The 21,698-nt window shown below is 38.4% G+C and overlaps 1 protein-coding gene across 1 annotated transcript in view; it reads right to left on the minus strand.

Moving 5' to 3' along the window:
- The window catches only part of LOC126428252 (DNA replication licensing factor Mcm6), a 77,391-nt gene extending 57,032 nt beyond the window's left edge, over positions 1 to 20,359 (minus strand). The window contains exons 1-4 of the mRNA XM_050090166.1: positions 20,172 to 20,359; positions 19,954 to 20,097; positions 19,303 to 19,567; positions 12,431 to 12,579 (exon numbers count right to left, since the gene is read on the minus strand). Of these exons, the coding sequence (XP_049946123.1) occupies positions 12,431 to 12,579; positions 19,303 to 19,567; positions 19,954 to 20,097; positions 20,172 to 20,263 (650 nt within the window). The 5' untranslated portion in view covers positions 20,264 to 20,359. The remainder of the gene's footprint in view (positions 1 to 12,430; positions 12,580 to 19,302; positions 19,568 to 19,953; positions 20,098 to 20,171) is intronic.
- Between the last annotated feature and the right edge of the window lie 1,339 nt (positions 20,360 to 21,698).

The raw sequence follows: 21,698 nt of genomic DNA on the forward strand, positions 1-21,698 counted from the left end.
GTGGTTAAATTTAGTGGAGCTAAACTTCTTACTGTTGTTATTTATAGATCCCCAGACTCCAATTTCACAACATTTTTGCTAAAGCTAGAGGAGGTTCTTGGTTCACTTTATAGGAAATTCAAAAAGTTAGTTATATGTGGTGACTTCAATATTAATTGTATAAGTGAATGTGCAAGGAAAAGGATGCTGGTAGACCTCCTTAATTCATATAATCTTATGCAAACCGTATTCTTTCCAACGAGAGTGCAAGGGAACAGTAGAACAACCATAGACAATATTTTTGTTCATTCGTCATTATTAGAAGGGCATTCTGTTAGCAAAAAGGTGAATGGCCTTTCAGATCATGATGCACAAATTTTAAGTCTAAAAGATTTTTGTGCTGCAACACATGTTAAATATAGTTACCAACTTTTTAGGAAAGCTGATCCAGATGCTGTACAGACTTTTGTAAACCTTATCAAGGAACAATAGTGGCAAGATGTTTATAGTGCTGCTACAGTAGACGATAAATATAATGCTTTCCTCAAGACTTTTCTCGTGCTCTTTGAAAGTTGCTTTCCGTTAGAACGTTCAAAACAGGGTACTAGCACAAACAGGCAGCCTGGGTGGCTGACTAAAGGGATAAGAATATCTTGTATAACAAAGTGGCAATTATATCAAAACGTTAGAAACAGTCAAAATCTAAATGCAGCAGCCCATTACAAACAGTATTGTAAGGCGCTTAAAAAAGTTATTAGGAAGGCAAAAAGTATGTGGTATGCAGATAGAATAGCTAAGTCTCAGGATAAAATTAAAACCATATGGTCAGTCGTAAAGGAAGTGGCTGGTCTGCAGAGACAGGTCGAGAATATAGAATCAGTGCGTAGTGGGGATGTCCGTGTTACTGTTAAGTCGCATATATGTACAGTACTTAATAATCACTTTCTGAATATAGCAGGTGAACTAAATAGAAACCTAGTCCCAACAGGGAATCATATAGCGCTCTTAGAAAAAAGTGTTCCGAGACTGTTACCTGAAATGCTCCTCCATGATACTGACAAGAGGGAGATTGAGTTAATAATTAAATCACTAAAGACCAAGAACTCTCATGGATATGACGGGGTATCTAGCAGAATACTGAAGTATTGTTCCACGTATGTTAGCTCAGTACTTAGCCATATCTGTAACTTTTCCTTTAGGAGTGGTCGGTTACCTGACCGATTAAAGTACTCGGTATTGATGCCACTTTATAAAAAGGGAGACAGGGATAATGTTGACAATTATGACCTACTTCTACGCCATCGGTGTTTGCTAAAGTTATCGAGAGGGTTGTATATACAAGGTTACTGCAGCATTTAAATTCACATAATTTGCTGTCAAATGTACAGTTTGGTTTTAGAAATGGCTTAACAAATGAAAATGCTATTGTCTCTTTTCTCTGTGAGGTTTTGGACAGATTAAATAAAAGGTTGCGAACGTTAGGTGTTTTCTTTGATTTAACGAAGGCTTTTGACTGTGTTGACCACAAAATATTACTGCAGAAGTTGGAATATTATGGAGTAAGGGGAGTAGCTTACAATTGGTTCGCCTCCTACTTTAAGAACAGAAAGCAGAAGGTAATCCTCCGCAATATTGAGAGTGGTAATGATGTTCAGTCCCAATGGGGCACTGTTAAATGGGGCGTTCCCCAAGGGTCGGTGCTGGGGTCGGTGCTGTTTCTTATTTATGTAAATGATATGCCTTCTAGTATTACAGGTGATTCAAAAATATTTCTGTTTGCTGATGACACCATCTTGGTAGTGAAGGATCTTGTATGTAATATTGAAACAGTACCAAATAATGTAGTTCTTGAAATGAGTTTGTGGCTTGTGGAAAATAATTTGATGCTAAATCACAGTAAGACTCAGTTTTTACAGTTTCTAACCCACAATTCAACAAGAACTGACATTTTAATCAGACAGAATGGGCATGTTATAAGCGAGACGGAACAGTTCAAGTTTCTAGGCGTATGGATAGATAGTAAGCTGTTGTGGACAGCCCATGTTCAGGATCTTGTTCAGAAACTAAATGCCGCTTTACTTACCATTATAACAGTATCTGAAATAAGTGACATTTCAACACGAAAAGTAGTATACTTTGCATATTTTCATACGCTTACGTCATATGGTATTATTTTTTGGGGTAATTCTTCTGATTCAAAAAGGGTATTTTTGGCTCAAAAACGGGCTGTTCGAGCTATGTATGGTGTAAGTTCGAAAACCTCTTGTCGACCCCTATTCAATAGTCTGGGAATTTTGACTTTGCCCTCACAGTATGTATTTTCTTTAATGTCGTTTGTTGTTAGCAATATTAGCTTATTCCCAAGAGTTAGCAGCTTTCACTCAGTTAATACTAGGCAGAAATCAAATCTGCATGTGGAATGCACTTCCTTGACTCTTGTGCAGAAAGGAGTGCAGTATTCTGCTGCATCCATTTTCAATAAGCTACCACAAGAACTCAAAAATCTTAGCAGTAGCACAAACACTTTTAAGTCTAAACTGAAGAGTTTCCTCATGGCTCACTCCTTCTATTCTGTCGAGGAGCTCCTGGAAGAGCTAAAAAATTAAGCAAATTCCAGTGTTACATTCTTGATTTTCTTTATTTAAACTAATGACTTGTCGCCTGAATATGTTTCTTATATTTCATTTTATCTGTTTCTACAATCGTGTTATAATTTCATGTATTGACTCGTTCCATGACCATGGAGACTTCTCCTAAATGTGGTTCCACGGAACAATAAATAAATAAATAAATAAATAATAAAAATGTGTGTATGTTTCAAAAAAATTGGCTCTGAGCACTATGGGACTTAACATCTGAGGTCATCAGTCCCCTAGAACTTAGAACTACTTAAACCTAACTAACTTAAGGACATCGCACACGTCCATGCCCGAGGCAGGATTCGAACCTGCGACCGTAGCAGTCGTGCGGTTCCGGACTGAAGCGTCTAGAACCACTCGGCCACCGCGGCCGGCTGTGTATGTTTCCTGCTGAGTGTGCTGTCAAGCATAAATGATTTTTTAGAGATTATCATTAACTTTAAGTTGCTTAAAATAGCATTTCTGATAATACCCAAGACTGCTTACATTGTCAGCAAGTTATATCAGAGATTGCAGCTGCAACCACTCGGTATTATTATTATTTCTTTCTTTTCTCAGACGTTATGTCTGGTCAAAAATGGAAAGTGACGCGGACCTTGATCAAGCGTGACTTCCTTTTAACTGTACGGTATATGTTATATTGCATTTAGGAACTTTCGGGTGATTGAACATGTATCAATAATTACGGATTTCTGTAGTTGTATATATAAGTTTGGATGTAGCTGTATTGCATTGATGTACTGGTGGATATTGTGTGGTATGACTCCTGTAGTTGATAGTATAATTGGTATAATGTCAACTTTTGATAGTATAATTGGTATCATGTCAACTTTTTATTATTATTATTATTATTATTACTATTTATTGGTAGAAGTACTACTGCTGGCATTAGTAGAAGTTGTAGTAGTAGAGACTCAGTATTAAGTGCTGTTGATTTCAGTTCTGTTTATGTGAATAAATAAAGAAATATGTTATTTCAAAACTTTTCAATTAAACAAAATCCTCACAACCAGGTAAGAACACAAAAAATCCTAAATATTAACCTCAGTACTTCTGCTGTAACGGCTAACACTCTTCGACACATCGGGTTCAATTTGGTAAGAAACCAAGTAATACACAAAAACTCTGTTTATCAGGCAACACACATTAAGATGTAGATACGACACATAAAATAATATTTCTGAACTTAAATTTTGACTTCATATGTCTTAAGTTATTACAGAGACTCAAAATTTACAATACTTTGTCAAGCAGATACTTACACAACTAACAAACTACATCTATACTCTGCAAACCAGTGAAGTGCATGGTAGTGGGGACATCCCATTGTACAAGTTAACAGGCTGGGGGGAGCATTCCCACAGTCAGGGAGACTTTGTTCAGCACATACACCATGTTGTGCAATGCTGCTAGCAAGTCAGTGCTATGTGGAGTGGGACTCTGTGTGAGGATATCTTGCACACATTGTATGAATCACAGCTAACTCAGAGAATAACTCCAATCATAAATATTAACAACAATAATCCATTTTTGTATAGAAAGTGTCAGGGAAGGAAATCTAAGTCATCAGTCACAGTTGCAGCATTACTATGACGCAGTAAACTTCATGTTTTGCTAAATAAATGATGTGATGAGTCACTCGAGAATATACGAGGAAGTATAATACAGTATCACATTACAGGCAAGATTTTGAAGCATGCTACCTCGGTAAGTTGCCACTGGGACGTAATAAATGGAAGGAACAATCTAATAAGTAGACAATATCAACTGAAAGTAAACCAAAGAATAAGAAGCAGAAAAGAGATTAGTGACAAACTTAATATCACAATTGAGGACTACAATGACGAGGAAGTTAAGAAATTCTGCTACCTTGAAAGCAAAGTAACATGTCGTACATGAAGCAAAGATGACAAGAAAAGCAGACTGGTACAGACAAGGACGGTATGCCCAGCCAAGAAAAGTCTACTGGTATCAAACATAGCCTTCATATGAGGAAGAAATTTCTGAAAATGTACATTTGGAGCACAGCATTGTATGGTAATGAAACTGAGCTGGAGGGGATAAAAACTGTAGAGGATGACAGAGATTGGATTGTATAATTAAAATAAACCATGCTAGTACAGGTATCCCTGTTTTACATTCATTCCTAAGAGACGCCTCACACTATCACTTTACAGCACTCCCAAATACAAAAGACACTGTCGTACTATCTGCAACACAGAACATGATTTTCTGGATGACGTAATGTGTTTAATATATGGAAACTCGTTTCAACAGGTATTGGTAAGTTCAATTACCATTTCATTCACAAAATACAGACAAAATAATTATAGCTTTACTTTTGAAGTAGAAATATCATAAATAACAATTATATGTATGTTCCTGTCACATCCAAAAACCCCACAGCTATAATTAAATTTCTATATTTCCCTTTTCTAATTGCAATACAGAAAATTGACAAAATTACATAATTGTAAGAATTAGAATTATTACTATTTGTTCACTTAAATACATCTTTGTATCATGTTTCATAAACACAGAGAGAATGAGGAGAGTTCTGGTGGGAGATGACAACGCGACTCACTTCCATGGACGGCCAGCAGTGTCTTAATTAAAAAACACCTATACCATAGAATACATACAAAATTAAATTCCAGGAGTTTTTTTTTTTAATGGTCATGATCAAGTCAAGTGCATCATTACATAAAGACAACTATACTTAACGTTTGTGTTGCAGGTAGGTTCTTGGAGAATGTAAATACTTTTGGATTAAAGGAGAGCTCTCACCGAAACATTGAATTGTCAATAGCCACACACAAAGGAAAGAAAACTCGCTAGCTTTGGGATTACTCAGTTCGTACAGGCAGCTGGCAGAGGGGGGGGAATACTGCTGCCCTCGCGTGCGGGGTGCGAGCGGAGCTCGCAATTTGCAGAATCGTTCACAGAGTTGATCAGGGTCCTTCGGTTTGGAGCCGAGAGGAGGGTCTCAAACAAAGGCTTTGTCGACTCTGTGACGGTCTTCGCTGCATATTTCTAGACCTCCATTATTGTGTGGGTATTTGTAGGACTCCCCTTCATAGATCAAGTGTGCACTACAGCAACGGAGTACTTGTGAAGAGTAAATGAGGGTTTTTTAGGCTAGGCTGTGGTTTGAGATGCTCTGATAAACTCTCGCCAGTTGACTCACAGCAAGGGAAGACACGTGGCATTCAGAATAAAAACACTTCAACTATCACAATTTTATCAGTAAACCGTCGAAGTACTTGTAATAAAGTTCTCGCACTCAAATTATTCTTGGGACCGAGAGCTCGCTGAAACCCGAAGTGGAAAGCTCTGAGATATTTAGGAAGTCATGGAACGTATATTGGAAAGACAGATTACGGGCCTTAGGAGGGGTTAGTGTTCATTGCAGTTGACAAAAATATTGCCTCTATTGAGATCGAAGTTGAGTGCGGCAGTGAGGTCATATGAACACAATAACAGGTATAGGTGAAATTAAGTTAATTGTTGGATGTTTCTACCGGCTATCCGATTCTGCTGTGACAGTTCTAGTCATTCAGAGAGAGTCTACGGTAAATTGTCTTTAGCAACTAGCTCAGCAGCCCACATTGAATGGAAATATCTTAGATCTTGTAGCTACAAATATGATGGACCTTATTGACGATGTCAATACAGAAATGGCGATTTGCGATCATGATGTCATTATAGCAACTATGATTTCAGAAGTTAATAAATCAGTCAAGAAGGCTAGGATATTGTTTCTGTTAGTTAGAGCACGTAAGTAGTTATTAAGATCTCACTTAGGCAGTGAACTGGCATCACTTAGTTCCAGTAACATGGAAGTAGAGGAATTATGGACAAAGTTTAAGTAGACTGGGTATCATGGTCTGCCTAGTACGTGGATAAAGGATGGGAAAAACCCACAATGGTTTCATAAAGAAATTCAGCAGACGGTGAGGAAGCAGAGGTTATTGTGCTATCAGTTCAAAGGAGAATGCATAAACGAAAACAAGCTAAGGTTAACAGAGATTCATATATCTGTGAAAAGATCTATGCACGAAGCATACGACTACCACCATTACACCTTAGTAAAGGATCTACCAGAGAACCTGAGAAAATTCTGGTCATACGTAAAATCGCTAAGCAGGTATAAAGCTTCCATTCAGAACCTTGTTGACCTGTCTGGTGCGGCAGTTGAAAATAGCAAAACGAAAGCCCAAGTTTTAAATTTCACTTTCAAGAAATCTTTCACATAGGAGAATTGTATAAGTATACCATCATTTGACAACCAGACAGACTCCTGTATGGATGACATAGTAATAAGCATACCTGACACAGGAAAGTATCTCAAAGATTTGAAAGCACATAAATCACCTGGTTCGGATGGATCCCAGTTCAATTTTACAAAGAGCACTCTCGGGCATTGGCCCCTTACCTAGCTTGCATTTACCTTGAATCTCTCACCCAGCACAAAGTCCCAAGTGACTGGAAAAAAGCAAGGGTGACTCCAGTATATGAGACAGGTAAAAGAACAGACCCGCAAAATTACAGACCAATATCACTAACTTCTAACTCAGTTCGAACATAATTATCTTTCTTGAGACTGAGAAGCTTATGTCCACAAATCAGCATTGTTTTAGAAAGCATCACACATGTGAAATTCAGCTTGCCCTTTTCTCACATGAAATACTGAGAACTACGGATGAAGGGCACCAGGCAGATTCCACATTTCTAGATTTCTGGAAAGCATTTGACACGGTGCCCCATTGCAGGCTGTTAACGAAGGTATGAGCATATGGAATAAGTTGCAGACATGTGAATGGCTTGAAGACTCCTTATATAACAGAACCCAGTATGTTGTCCTGGATGGCAAGTGTTCATCAGAGACAAGGGTATCATCAGGAGTCCCCCAGGGAAGTGTGATAGGACCACTCTTATTCTATATATACATTAATGATTTGGCGGAGAGGATGGGCGGCAATATGGTGTTGCCTGCTGGTGATGCCGTGGTGTTCAGTAACGTATCAAAGTTCAGTGACTGTAGGAAGATACAAAACAACTTAGATAAAATTTCCAGTTCATGTGATGAATAGCAGCTGGCCTAAAATGTGGAAAAATGTAAGTTAACGAAGATGAATATGAATATCAAACCTGTGACGCTTGGATACAGTATTACTAGTGTCTTGCTTGACTCAGTCAAATCATTTAAATATCTGGGCATAATGTTGGAAAGTAATATGAGGTGGAATGAGCATGTGAGAACTATGGCAGGGAAGGCTAATGGTCGACTTCGATTTATTGGGAGAATTTTAGGAGAGAATGGTTCACCCGTGAAGAAGACCACATAAAGGATGCTGGTGCGACCTATTCTTGAGAACTGCCCCAGTCTTTGGGATCCATACTAGGTCAGACTACAGGGAGACATCGAAGCAATTCAGATGAGAGTTGCTAGATTTGTTACTGGTAGATTGGAGCAACACATACATGTTATGGTGATGCTCTGGGAACTCAAATGGGAATCCCTGGAGGGAAGGCAATGTTCTTCTCGGGAATCGCTATTGTGAAAATTTAGGGAATCAGCATCTGAAGCTGACTGCCTAACAATTCTACTGCCACCAAAATATATTGCGCGTAAAGACCATTAAAATAAGATACAAGAAATTAGGGCTCATACGGAGGCATACAGTCACTTTTCCCTCACTCTATTTTCGAATGGAACAGGAAGGGAAATGACAATTAGTTCTACAGAGTACACACTGCCATGCACCGTACAGTGGCTTGTGGAGTATCTATGCAGATGTAGACTGGCCAGGAGATCCCATTTGGGGTTGTTCAGCCGCCTACTGCTAAATCTTTATTTGATGCCACTTCGGCAACTGGTGTGTTGAAGATCGTGAAATGATGAGGAAAATACAACACTCAGTCCCTTTGTGAATGAAATCTCCAATCTGGCCGGGAATCGAACCTGGGCCCCCTCCATGGCAGTTAGCTGTCCTGACCTCTCAGCTACATGGGCTGCCTTCAAAAAACCAAGATATCCCATGCTGAAAAAAAAATTCAACAACCTGACAAGGCTTTTCTGTGGTGAAAATCCTTTTACCCTGGGCAGCTGGAATGTTGTGGTTATAGACATCATGATCATGAGGTAAAATCAGAACTAGTGCGGACGTACAGTGAGGAGGAAAGATAGACACTGCCTAAAGAAAACCAAAGAGACTTTTGGAGAAAAGAGAAAGAGCTGTATGAATATCAAGAGCTCAGATGGAAAACTAGTCCTAAGCAAAGGAGGGAAAGCCGAAACGTGCAAGGAGTATATAGAGGGTCTACACAATGGAAATGCACTTAAGGGTAATTTTACAGAAATGGAATAAGAAGATGATATGATACTGTGAGAAGAATTTGACAGAGCACTGAAAGACCTAAACTGAAACAAGATCCCGGGAGTAAACAACATTCTGTCAGAACTACTGAAAGTCTTGAGAGAGCCAGCCATGACAAAATTATTCAATCTGCTGTGCAAGATGTGTGGAACAGGTGAAGTGCCCTCAGATTTCGACAAGAATGTAATAATTGCAATTGCCAAGAAAGCAGGTGCTGACAGGTGTGAAAATTACCAAGGTATCAGTTTAATAAATCACGGCTGAAAATACTACCACAAATTCTTTACAGAAGAATGGAAGCTCACCTTGTGAAGATCAGTTTGGATTTCGGAGAAACGTAGGAACACACCAAGGCAATACTGGCCCTATGGCTTATCTTAGAAAGTATATTGAGGAAAGGCAAACCAAAGTTAGCAGCATTGGTAGACTTAGAGAAAGCTTTTGACAATGTTTACTGGAATACTCTCCCAGAAATTATGAAGGCCGCAGGGCTAACACACAGGGAGTGAAAGGCTATTTACAACTTGTACAGAAATCAGACGGCAGTTATAAGAGCCAAGGGACATAAAAGGAAAACAGTGGTTCAGAGGGAGTGAGACAGGATCATAGCCTATCACCCATGTTATTCAATCTGTACACTGAGCAAGCAGCAAAAGAAACAAAAGAAAAATTTGAAGAAGGAATTAAAAGTACAGGGAGAAGAAATATAAACTTTTACGTCATTCTGTCAGAGATCGCTAAGCACTTGGAAGACCAGTTGAACGGAATGGACAGTCTCTTGAAAGCAGAGTATAAGATTAACATGAACAAAAGCAAAACATGGATAATGGAATGTAGTCTAATTAAAACCTGGTGATGCTGAGGGAATTAGATTAGGAAATGAGATACTTCAAGTAGTACACGAGTTCTGCTATTTGGGCAGCAAAGCAATTGATGACTGAATCGAAAGAATATAAAATGTAGACTGGCAATGGCAAGAAAAGAATTTCTGAAAGAGAGAAATTTGTTTTTGGAAGAGAGAAATTTGTTAACGTCAATACAGTTGTAAGTGTCAGGAAGTACAGGGTGAGCACAAAGTCCTGCCCTGATTATAAAAATGTATAACAGAATAACCATTTCACTTAATAATTACATCTGATGCCATTACATAGGTTAGTGTTACCAGTTGTTGCGGCCAATAGATGGCGCTAGTGCTACACAACACCGACGCAGTCTGTTAGGTCACGTTAGTTGCTGGCAAAATGGCGATGAAGCAGGAGAAAGCGCAATGGATGCTTTGGTTTCACAAAACGAAATCGCCCATCAGTGCTCAGCGTAAATTTCGGGCATCTTATGGATGCAGCCCTCCTGACGTTAAATCAATAAAGCAATGGTATGCAAAGTTTAACGAAACAGGCAGCGTTAATGATCATCCTCGAAGTGGCGGGTCTCATGTGAGAGATGCAACTGTTGATCGTGTTCAGCAATCGTTTAAACAGAGCCTGTCTAAATCAACTCGTCAAGCATCACGTGAACTTTAAATACCACAAGCAAGTGTGGTGAAGATTCTTCATGAAACTCTAAGGTTGCATGCCTACAAAGTGCAAATCGTGCAGGCCTTGCAACCGAATGATTTACTGACACATGCTGCATTTGCAACTGAGATTCCCAACAGGATTGATGGTGCTAATGATTACTTAAATTGCATATGCTTTACCAATGAATCCACCTTTCACATCAGTGGAATGGTAAATAGGCATAATGTCTGTATATGGGGTTCAGAGTCTCCACATGCTACTGTACAGTTACAGCAAGACAGCGAAAAAGTGAATGTTAGGTGCAACCTCATGCATAACAAGCGTTTTGGACCACTCTCCTTTGCAGGAAAATCCATTACTGCTAACATTTAGTTAGATGCTTTGCAACAGTTCATTGCCCCACAGTTGTAAGAATGTCGACCATGGATACTTTTCCAGCAAGGTGGTCTACAGAGAACAGTCTCTCAACATTAATAAAACAAACAGCATGTACTTTAGAATAAACAAGAAGTACAACTTCATAAATTTAGAACTATATAACACTCCAATAACATATGTAACTAACACTAAATTCCTCGAACTGTACATTGATAGCCAACTAAAGTGGAATGAACGTATCATGATTATCTCAAAGAGAGTCTCCACAGCATGCTACATGCTTAGAGTTCTTTCATCAGTATGCAGTGACATCTGTGTAAGGTCAGCTTACTTTGGTTATGTGTATGCCATCTTTAGATAAGGAATAATCTTTTGGGGAAATAGTACCCAGAATCTGCAAACAGTTTTCAGATTACAAAAGAGAGCTATAACAATAATGACAAAATGCAATAAATGGGCTCATTGCAAAGAATTATTTAAAAACCTGAGCATTCTGAATGTTCTTTGTGAGTTTATTTTTCAGACCATAATGTATATGTGAAAAAATCTTGAAAATAATAGCTTGACTAACATTATGCAAGATCATAACACAAGGTTGGGTTATTGCCTCTATTTAGATAGAAAGAATAAGCTAAAAGCTCAGAACAGTCTCTATTATCTGATCTATATAATAAGCTACCATAGAATATAAAAGAAATTAGCAGTACGTATTTTTTTTTAAACTGTAAAACTATTTTTGCAAGAGCATTGTTTCTACACTTTCGACGAATATCTTAAATGAAAACCAAAGAATTGTTGGGAACACATAGCATAAGATATACCTGACTCCCCCCCCCCATTCGTGTATTACGTATTTATGTCTGCTAGTTCCATGTCAACACTCCTAGTACATTTCTTTGAACAATATAATGTAATATGTACGCAGGGCTTTGTATTTATCTATGTTAGTTCTACATCAAAGTACCTATGCTTATTAAACAACGCAGAACGGCACTTGTTAAAAAAATATTTAGACTTCATACCATAATTTGTACTTTCACTGTTGACATCCATACGATGTACATTGTCTAAGGATGGATAAATAAATAAAAATAATAAAAAAGTAAAAATAAAAAGGAAAGAAATCAATGGTCATATACTGGTTGAGGCCCCATATGTGAAGTTCCCAGACATGCAGACATAACAGACTGAGGTGGCACTAATGTGTGGATAAGTTTGTGAAAAGCCTCACTTTTGGCTGCTTTACACCCAGAAATCAATCTCACTTTCTTGACTTAATAGCACATGTTCACTCAATTCTACCCTAAGGCAAAATCCTCTGGGGCATTGCATCAAAGATGACGAAAGAACTCCACAGAAGTGTGCAATAATAATACTATATAAAGTTGATAATCAACATGCCAACACGAATTTCCTAATGATATTAGAGGTTGATAATTAGAATGAAATCTTGCCATCTCTGCATTTCACAACAGCTTAACTGATCCCTCAAGATACCATTTCACCAACCCTGAACTCTTAAATCTCTTCGACTTACCTTCTAGGTATACAACCACGAGGCAGTTCCGCCTGTGTTTCCTGAATTCTAACTTTCTGAAAGTCAACAAATGTTGACTTATCCACATCCAACATGAAACGACGGCGGTTGCTGCACACAGGGTTGCGGCAAATTGTAGGGTATGTGAACTAGAAACATAGAAAATTGTCCTTACCAAAAATCCTCACATGCAATTTAAAACAATGTGCGGTGGAAACACACACAAGCATATGAGACAAAAAGAGAATGCCAAGTGTGACATTCCACCGCTTCATTTAGCTACCTAAATAAAGATATTCACAACCAGCTGTCTCTTTTTGCCCCACAAATAGTTTTTACAGAAATTAATTGTGTCACCACCCTTGTTATAACAGGCTCTTTGTGGCCAGGCGACACAGACTCAAGTCTGATACAGACTCAAGTCTGCGTCGCCTGGCCACCAAGAGCTGCTGCATAGCGATTTGATTCATGGATCCAGTTATATGGCTCCTTCCGTGTATAGAGATTTTACGACTATGACGTTTGGGGCCTGAAGGTGGCATCAATGTAATGTCGAAACTCATAGCATATAAGAAGTTTATAAAATAAATTTCTGCAATACATACGGCTGTTGGTAAATTATTGCATCAAGAAATACATGCCAGCCGTTGTCCCACAGTCCATAATGGATCAACAAAGATTTGACAAACTTGGTTCAAAAACTAGTGATTTTGACTTCCCATTGCAATTATACTGCACCAAACGTCAGAAAATAACTACTATAAGAAGAAACATGTGGTTTGATGTTTCTAAACTGACAATACAGCAGAGAATCATCTCAGCTTCCTGCTAGGTTAAAGACTACAAACTACAAAACAGAGCTTCGGAAACTGGATTTTTTTTTTTTTTTACTACAGTTTCTGTCAGGAAGTATGTGATGTAATTGTGACTAATGACAGTGACAAAATAGGTAGTGTCAACAAGGTTGCAGAAAAAGACAAGTCCGACACAACTTGGAAATTTGAGGAAAGGTCACTTCTCAAGAATGAAAGTGAACAAATTTTATTATTTGGAGGTATAGAAAAATAATCTAGGAAATGTTTCATTGTTTAAGTGTATTCCTGGACTAACAAACTTAGCTGCCACTTGTTAAGAACTTCATCTTGCCTGGAACCAAAGATATAACAGATAGATGGAAATCGCACAATACTTTGAAGAAAGTAGTAGTTCACCATGAGTTTATAAACCGTTATCTCGAATTCGTGTCTTCTGAGGATCCATCTATTCACTTGCAAAACAATGAGCGATCATGGAAATCTCTGTAATCCTCTATAAAAGAGAAGGATGACAGATGACTGAGACAAGCTCTCCATTTTTCAATACCTCTACTTCCATAATTTGAACATACGTGGTATAAAATTTCCCTGTGAGACTTGGTAAATGTTCTTAAGAGCTACGGCTAGAATGTACTCCAGCTATGAGAAAACTCCTACTGGCAGCATACACATTACTTGGAAATATCCAGGACCAAGATATTGATGATGAACAAGTGAAATTACATTTAATGCCATCATTGGACAATATCCATGTATGGTTGTTCTCAGTACCAACACTATAAACAAATTCCATGTCATTCATCTTTTGTCGTCATAACTGCCATTGCTATTAACAAAATCGATATCTCACTGTGGCAGTCGCATGTTCGATATACATACCTTGCAAGCGTTCTTGGAAATTACCTATTAGACAATCACCTTTTCCATTCACTTATTTATATCACACAAAGATGAGGGCACATACTGACAAAAGAACAATGGAACAAAGTATCTTACTGGGAAAAATGCAATTAAAAAGGACACATCAATATAAATTGAAAGGGAAGGTGGTTTGTTACTGTCCATTAACTAACTCCTCCGTACTTTTCCACACTTTGAAATGAACAATTAAGTTAACCTCAGTAACACACAAAACCCTTTCATGGGCACATTTTTTGTAGCAGCTCAGTGAAGACAATTTTTTTTCTTTTGCTATCCAGTTATAATTGTGATCAACTGACTATTTAATTTTTGTTAATTTTATTTTTGTGATTTAGCATCAAAACATATATGGTGGTGCATACATCACCACAGCACATTTGTGAGGTATTAAAACTGTGGTGGTAAATGGACTTCCCACTTCTCTTTTTGAGCTGTTATGTGTTGCCATTGCATATAAAAAAATAATGAACAGTGTTTTCTGTTTTTATTTTGTTTTCTTTTACTTTAATTAAAAATAATTGTTACCAACATTAAAGTTTACTTATCAAAATGTGAAAACAATCCTTGGAACTTTATAATGCAACAAAGGTCAAAGGTATGAACCGATACAGGTCACAACAACGTAAATTCCAGAGGCGAAGCAATGTGTTCCGATAATAGAAGTGATTCCACGACAATCAGAAACTGATTGTTGTAGCAGCTTTTATATACCTTGTACAATGTACTACAAGATGTCAGGAATAGACATAGATAGCAAGATGTATTCCCAAAAGCTTTGGGATACCCCCAAGTTGGTGGTAAGTATGCTGCCAAGAACCACTAATGACAGATTAATTTTGTGGCAAGTACACTTCACTAGCCCCTTCCAGAAACTACTTTGGTGGTAACCATACTTCCCAATAACCATTATAACACCGCTGTTTGGTGGGATATACAGGGTGCTCCATTGATTGTGACCCGGCCAAATATCTCACGAAATAAGCGTCAAACAAAAACACTACAAAGAACAAAACTTGTCTAGCTTGAAGGGGAAACCAGATAGCACTATGGTTGGTCTGCTAGATGGTGCTGCCATAGGTCAAACGAATATCAACTGCATTTTTTAAAAAAAATAGGAACACTCATTTTTTTTTTTTTTTTTTACATATTCGTGTAGTACGTAAAGAAATTTGAATGTTTTGTTTGGACCACTTTTTTTCCTTTGTGATAGATGGCGCCGTAATAGTCACAAACATATGGCTCACAATTTTAGACAAACAGTTGGTAACAGGTAGGTTTTATAAATTAAAATACAGAACGTAGGTACATTTGAATATTTTATTTCGGTTGTTCCAATGGGATACATGCACCTTTGCGAACTTATCATTTCTGAGAATGCATGCTGTTACAGCGTGATTATCTGTAAATACCACATTAATGCAATAAATGCTAAAATTATTTCCGTCAACCTCTATGCATTTGGCAATACGTGTAACGACATCCCTATCAACAGCGAGCAGTTCGACTTTCATGACGTTTGCACATGCATTGACAATGCGCTAACGCATGTTGTCAGGCGTTGTCGGTGGATCATGATAGCAAACATCCTTCAACTTTCCCCACAGAAAGAAATTCGGGGACGTCAGATTCGGTGAACATGATGGCTTCGACGACCAATCTATCTGTCATGAAATATGCTATTCAATACCGCTTCAACCGCACACAAGCTATGTGCCAGACATCCATCATGTTGGAAGTACATCGCCATTCTGTCATGCAGTGAAACATTTTGTAGTAAATCGATAAAATGGGGCCCAAATATCCTTCCTCCCAAAATGCCACACCATACATTAACCCGCAAAGGTCGCTGATGTTCCACTTGTCGCAGCCATCGTGGATTTTCTGTTGTCCAATAGTGCATATTATGCCGGTTTATGTTACCGCTGTTGGTGAATGACGCTTCGTCGCTAAATAGAATGCGTGCAAAAAATCTGTCATCATCCCGTAATTTCTCTTGTGCCTGGTACATGACGTTCAAATTCGAGCCATGCAATTCCTGGTGAATAGAAATATGGTACGGGTGCAATCAATGTTGATGTAGCATTCTCGACACCGGCGTTTGAGATTCCTGATTCTCGCACAATTTGTCTGCTACTGATGTGCAGATTAGCCGCGACAGCAGCTGAAACACCTACTTGGGCATCATCATTTGTTGCAGGTCTTGGTTAACGTTTCACATGTGGCTGGATACTTCCTGTTTCCTTAAATAACATAACTATCCGGCGAACGGTCCGGACATTTGGATGATGTCATACAGGATACTGAGCAGCATACATAGCACATGCCCGTTGGGCATTTTGATCACAATAGCCATACATCAACACGATATCGACCTTTTCCACAATTGGTAAACAGTCCATTTTAACACGGGTAATGTATCACGAAGCAAATACCGTCCGAACTGGCAGAATTTTACGTGATACCACGTACTTACACGTTTGTGACTATTACAGCGCCATCTATCACAAAGCGAAAAAGTGATCCAAACAAAACATTCATATTTCTTTATGTACTACATGAATATGTAATAAAAAATGGGGGTTCCTATTTTAAAAAACGCAGTTGATATCCGTTTGACCTATGGCAGTGCCATCTAGCAGGCCAACCATAGCGCCATTTGGTTCCCCCCTTCAAGCTAGACAAATTTCGTTGTTTGTAGTTTTGTCGTTTGACGATTATTTCGTGAGATATTTGGCCCGGTCACGATCAATGGAACACAGTCGTGAAGGCTATATTTCACAACAAACAGAAACTACAGGTGGTGCAGCAGACTGCCACTAGATGCCATGAGCATACAGAAGTGATAATACTTCCCTTAAACTCTGTAAAGAATTACAGTTAGTTGGAAGTATATTCCCAAGGCCTGCGAAAGGGTTAAGACATGATTTGAGGTCACCACAGTAACATCCTTAGACACTTCAAGTTTGTCCTGAAAGGCAGTTACCTCAACAGCAAATATGTCCTGCATCCTTCTACTGAATAAAATTCCTGCTTCAATACATAAACAAACTATACTGAGATCCCATTGGCACTTTACCTTTCATTGTGACCCTTCGTACAGACAAGTTAGGAATATCACCTTTCATTGCAGTTACCATTCAATCCAGAATTGACTGCCTGCACTCCCCCATGGCCCCATACTGATACACTTTTCACCTTCCACTCCTCTAAAAAAAATAATGCTCCCTTGGCCAATTAAGTACTGTGCCACCAACTATTTCTACATAAGTCCTTCCAAGTGAATTTCCAATACAGCTGTCATCTGGAAACCACAGATATCACTTCACAAAAGGACAACAACACTTTTCAGCTGTAAGCCCAAATCTGTCTGGTATTCACAACTAGCTTCACAGTCACTGGAGCTGCTACAGTTCCACAATTACTCCACCTATCACATATTCTTTGTAGCAAACATTACCGAGGATCCTATGGATCACATACAGTCTTTGCCACAAAACCTAGCCGCTGGCCAGACACTACAGTGGTTAAGTCTGAGATGTTCAATTAAAGTGCCAATTGAACTGGCAGCCCTCAGAATCCCAAGTCCATCCATCTGCGCGATCCTACAGCACTGTGTACGATGCGGAAGTTTCTGGAGGAAGTTATCCTCTGCTCAAACTGCTACAATGGTGTATTCTGTTCAAAGTTTACTGGTAAAGACCACACAATGAAGAGACAAAGTTGCAAGTTCATTCCTTTATTTATTGAAACAAATTTTGGGTGTCTGCTAAAAGTATTAGTCTGATAAAAACTCAAAGATTACTAACTTCACTTAGTGAAACTATCCAGAAACATTTCTGAAAAAGAGCCTCTCACAGAATTACCATCAGAACAGCTTATGCTTAAGAGTTTCCCTGCCCCACAGTGGCCACCAAACACCCACCATCAGCCGGTTACTAACGTGGGCATGTTTCTGCACTCACTCTGGCCAGCATAACACTGGTTATTATTGCAGTTTGATTTTTGCCGCAAAATAACTTGATAACCCAAGTGGATAAAGTGTAATAACAATACATGAAGGTTACTGTGAGTGTATTTATAAACAGTCAAACAACAGAAAATCCAGGGGGCGCTGTCTGGATCCTTCCTACCAACTCCAGCTTTTCTTCGGGTGGGAACACTCCGTGCAGAAGATCATACATTTCCAGAACCGTTGAATGAATGTGTGTTTTCTACTCTAGAAGAAAGCCATTTGGCCGAAATCTTACACATATAACTGCCTTTTTGTTGTGCCTGTCTGCAAATCAATATCTCCTCTATATTTTGAGTAGCAATCTATACTTTTCATAAAACTTATTTATTGATTTTCATTATTTTTTAAAATTTGATGTTCATATTCATCTTGCAACTACATACTGAATTTTGCTTACCTGAATCTTATAAAAAAAAACTATGGAAAGGATAGATTGCTACTAACTGTAAAGATGACACACTGAGTAGCGGATAGCCATAACAAAAAGACTGTTACACATTAAGCTTTCAGCAAAAGCCTTCATCAGAAAAAAAGTAACAAACAAACAAACAAACACAAACAAACTTATTTCTGGCTGCTCAGGCCTCAGAAACAACAGAGGAACACAAATGAAGAGACAACATAACATTATGATTCTTCAGCTTCTCCCAGCGTATTTCATATGGAAATAGCCCAAGGCTGAACTGCTGATGTCAGTGTCCACCAGACACAAATGACCACAATGTCACTTGTAAACTATTTCAATGCAGCACTGATTGTGACTATTCACAGACACTTCAAATAAAGCACCGAATGAAGTAAGTCTATTGTGCAAGGAAACCATATGCAATACTCAAAACAGTGAGTTAAAAAAATAGTGTAGAAAATGAAATCAATGAATGTGTGCACAGATCAAATTAGATACCAACTTTCACTAACATAAAAGCAGAAGCCAGTCTTTAATAAGTAGACTTAAGTGAGATCAAAAAATAGACAAACTGCAAACAAATGAAAATAAAATATTAAACATTAAAATCTCTCTCTGGATTTAAAACAGCATGCACAAGATGTTAGAGATATAAAAAGGAGAAACAATTCAGTCCAAAGAGATTCAGATAACCAAACATATATTGGGAACTACATACTTTGAACTGCTGTTCGACATCCTTGATGACAGTCTGACAATCGAGGCATACGAAAGTTCCCAGTACCAACTCTGGATGAACAGGATGTGTACGCACAACCTGCCCAGATATACGGACCAGTGTACCAATCTTTGCTGTCGTCAGCTCTCGCACTTTGTGCCGCGTTGGTACATCTACAAAACTTGCGTAGAATTCACGATCTGCCTTAGCTTCCCAACGATCTTGAGCAAAATTGCTGATAGCCTGGTTGATATAAGATGAAATCCTAAAAAAGTCAGGTTGTGCAGTATTAGTGCAAAACAACTAAATCAAAGCCCCCCCCCCCCCCCCCACACACACACACACACACACACACAGAGAGAGAATTGTATGTAGATATATGTGAGATCAACAGTGATTCAGTATTACTTTGATATCTTTACTTTTGTAGAATACTAGTCGGTATAATAATTCCATATAATCCCTTTTATTTCAGTTCCCCGTTGTTCAACGAGAAGTTACTAAAAAAATTGTTCCCTCTTCCTGTATTTTACTATAAAATATCTAGATTACTACATTACATTTCACAAGCATTTTTGTCAATATAAACAACTTGTATACAACAGAGTAATTACGCACCTCAATTAAAGTTTCAAAATAGCTTCTGCTTACCTATAGTATTCCTCTATAATAGTTGTCGCCAAATTCTGATTATACTTTTCGACATCCTCAAAACTGACTTCCAGCACACTTCTTTCTGGCTGTTTGAAGATGCTTGCTGCGTCCACATACTTATAACGATTATCCTCTTGGAATCTGAAATGAATTGCCGTATAAACAACGGGTTTTACGGCAAATGAGAGTACAGAACATATGGACCTTTTACTCACTCCTCCAAAAAATCACGAAATAGCTTCTGACATCGAATTCCGACCTCATCTTGCACTCTTATCTGTCCAACATTACTGTCTGCTACATCCATGATAATCGAATTAAATTTAAAACTTACTTACAACACTAAAACAATGAAATTAGAAATCCTAGTAAGTATACACACAAACACCCGCCACTATTTTGGCGCGCTTTTCTACATTAGAGAAAAAAGGCCAGAGATGTTTCACAGCACCAAAGATTTATAAGTATCTAGATTTGTGATTGTCGTTGCAAATAGAGTGAGACAGTGGTAAAGATCAAGTCCGTTGTGATCGGAAGTTGGTATGGAAAAATCATTGTTCACTTATTATAAACTTTGCTGTGTTTTCATTTGATTGTCAACTACCGCAAGCTAAGCTGAACGACAGGGGGTGGACCAGTTGCACGATAGCAGGATAAAGTCAATGAATCTGACCAGTAAGCTGACCAGCTCTAGTCTACATGACTATTTTAGTGATTGTATTTATCTTGCAGCAAAGGTGAGGAAGAAAGACTAGATATGGTACCAAGACACCGGTCCATACTAGAACTAACGGAACGGTGGTCATCACCGTTAAATATCGGTGCGTTCACACAAACACGCTAGTACGCAACGGTGATGGGTTAAGACATACCATTTGTGGTACAAAAATTCGGAATTAACGCAACTAGCAATGATGAAGTTTATTAATGGTGAAAGCCAACTTCATAATCAGTGTCCTTGATAAAGGAAATAGATAAACTACTGAGAAGCGAAACAAAACCATAGACATTTATTTACCATCGAAAACAAATACATAAAAATGTTTACAAGGCAATATAGAGCCTTTTTATGTTAGTTCTGGTGTAGTACCAAATACCAGCAAACAAATATATTTTTCTTCTTCGGGAGAGCCAACCTTCTGAGTGCTGAAAAACGTTATGTAATTAAAGTTGGTTCATCAATTTATGTTCTCATTCATGCTTAATGTTGGCTTTTTCTTTGGCTAGGTATTGTAAAACCTAAATCATTTACAGCATTCAGGTATCAGCTGGTCTCCGCAAAAAAAAAAAAAAAAAAAAAAAGGGGGGGGGGGAATCCAAATCGTCATGGAACATTGCAAAGTGTCAAGAAAACAAGGCAAAATAATAAAATAAAGACGAAAGATGGGATAGCAGGAAATCCACTACTATAAGATAAGTGATGCGAAGATAATAGATTAGCAGACAACAGCACTTTTCCCTGTCCCCGACGTGAAAATAATTGGTTAAGAGACGTAGCAGACGACGGCACCTCCTCCTCCTCCCCAAGTCAACATGAAAAATTTTTTCCCGAAAAACGTTGATGTCCCGTTCAGTTCACGACCTTTGTGAATGCCGCCATTTGAGATGCATTATCGAATGTGCTGACGTTCTGTACCGTGCCAGTCTGTTCTGTTCGTCAATTCCGAAACGATATTTATATTAGAACGAATCATTTACCATCGGATGAAGATGCGGACACCAGTCCCTCTGCCAGACTTCTC

Source organism: Schistocerca serialis, chromosome 12, assembly GCF_023864345.2.
Source record: "Schistocerca serialis cubense isolate TAMUIC-IGC-003099 chromosome 12, iqSchSeri2.2, whole genome shotgun sequence".
Lineage (NCBI taxonomy): Eukaryota > Metazoa > Arthropoda > Insecta > Orthoptera > Acrididae > Schistocerca > Schistocerca serialis.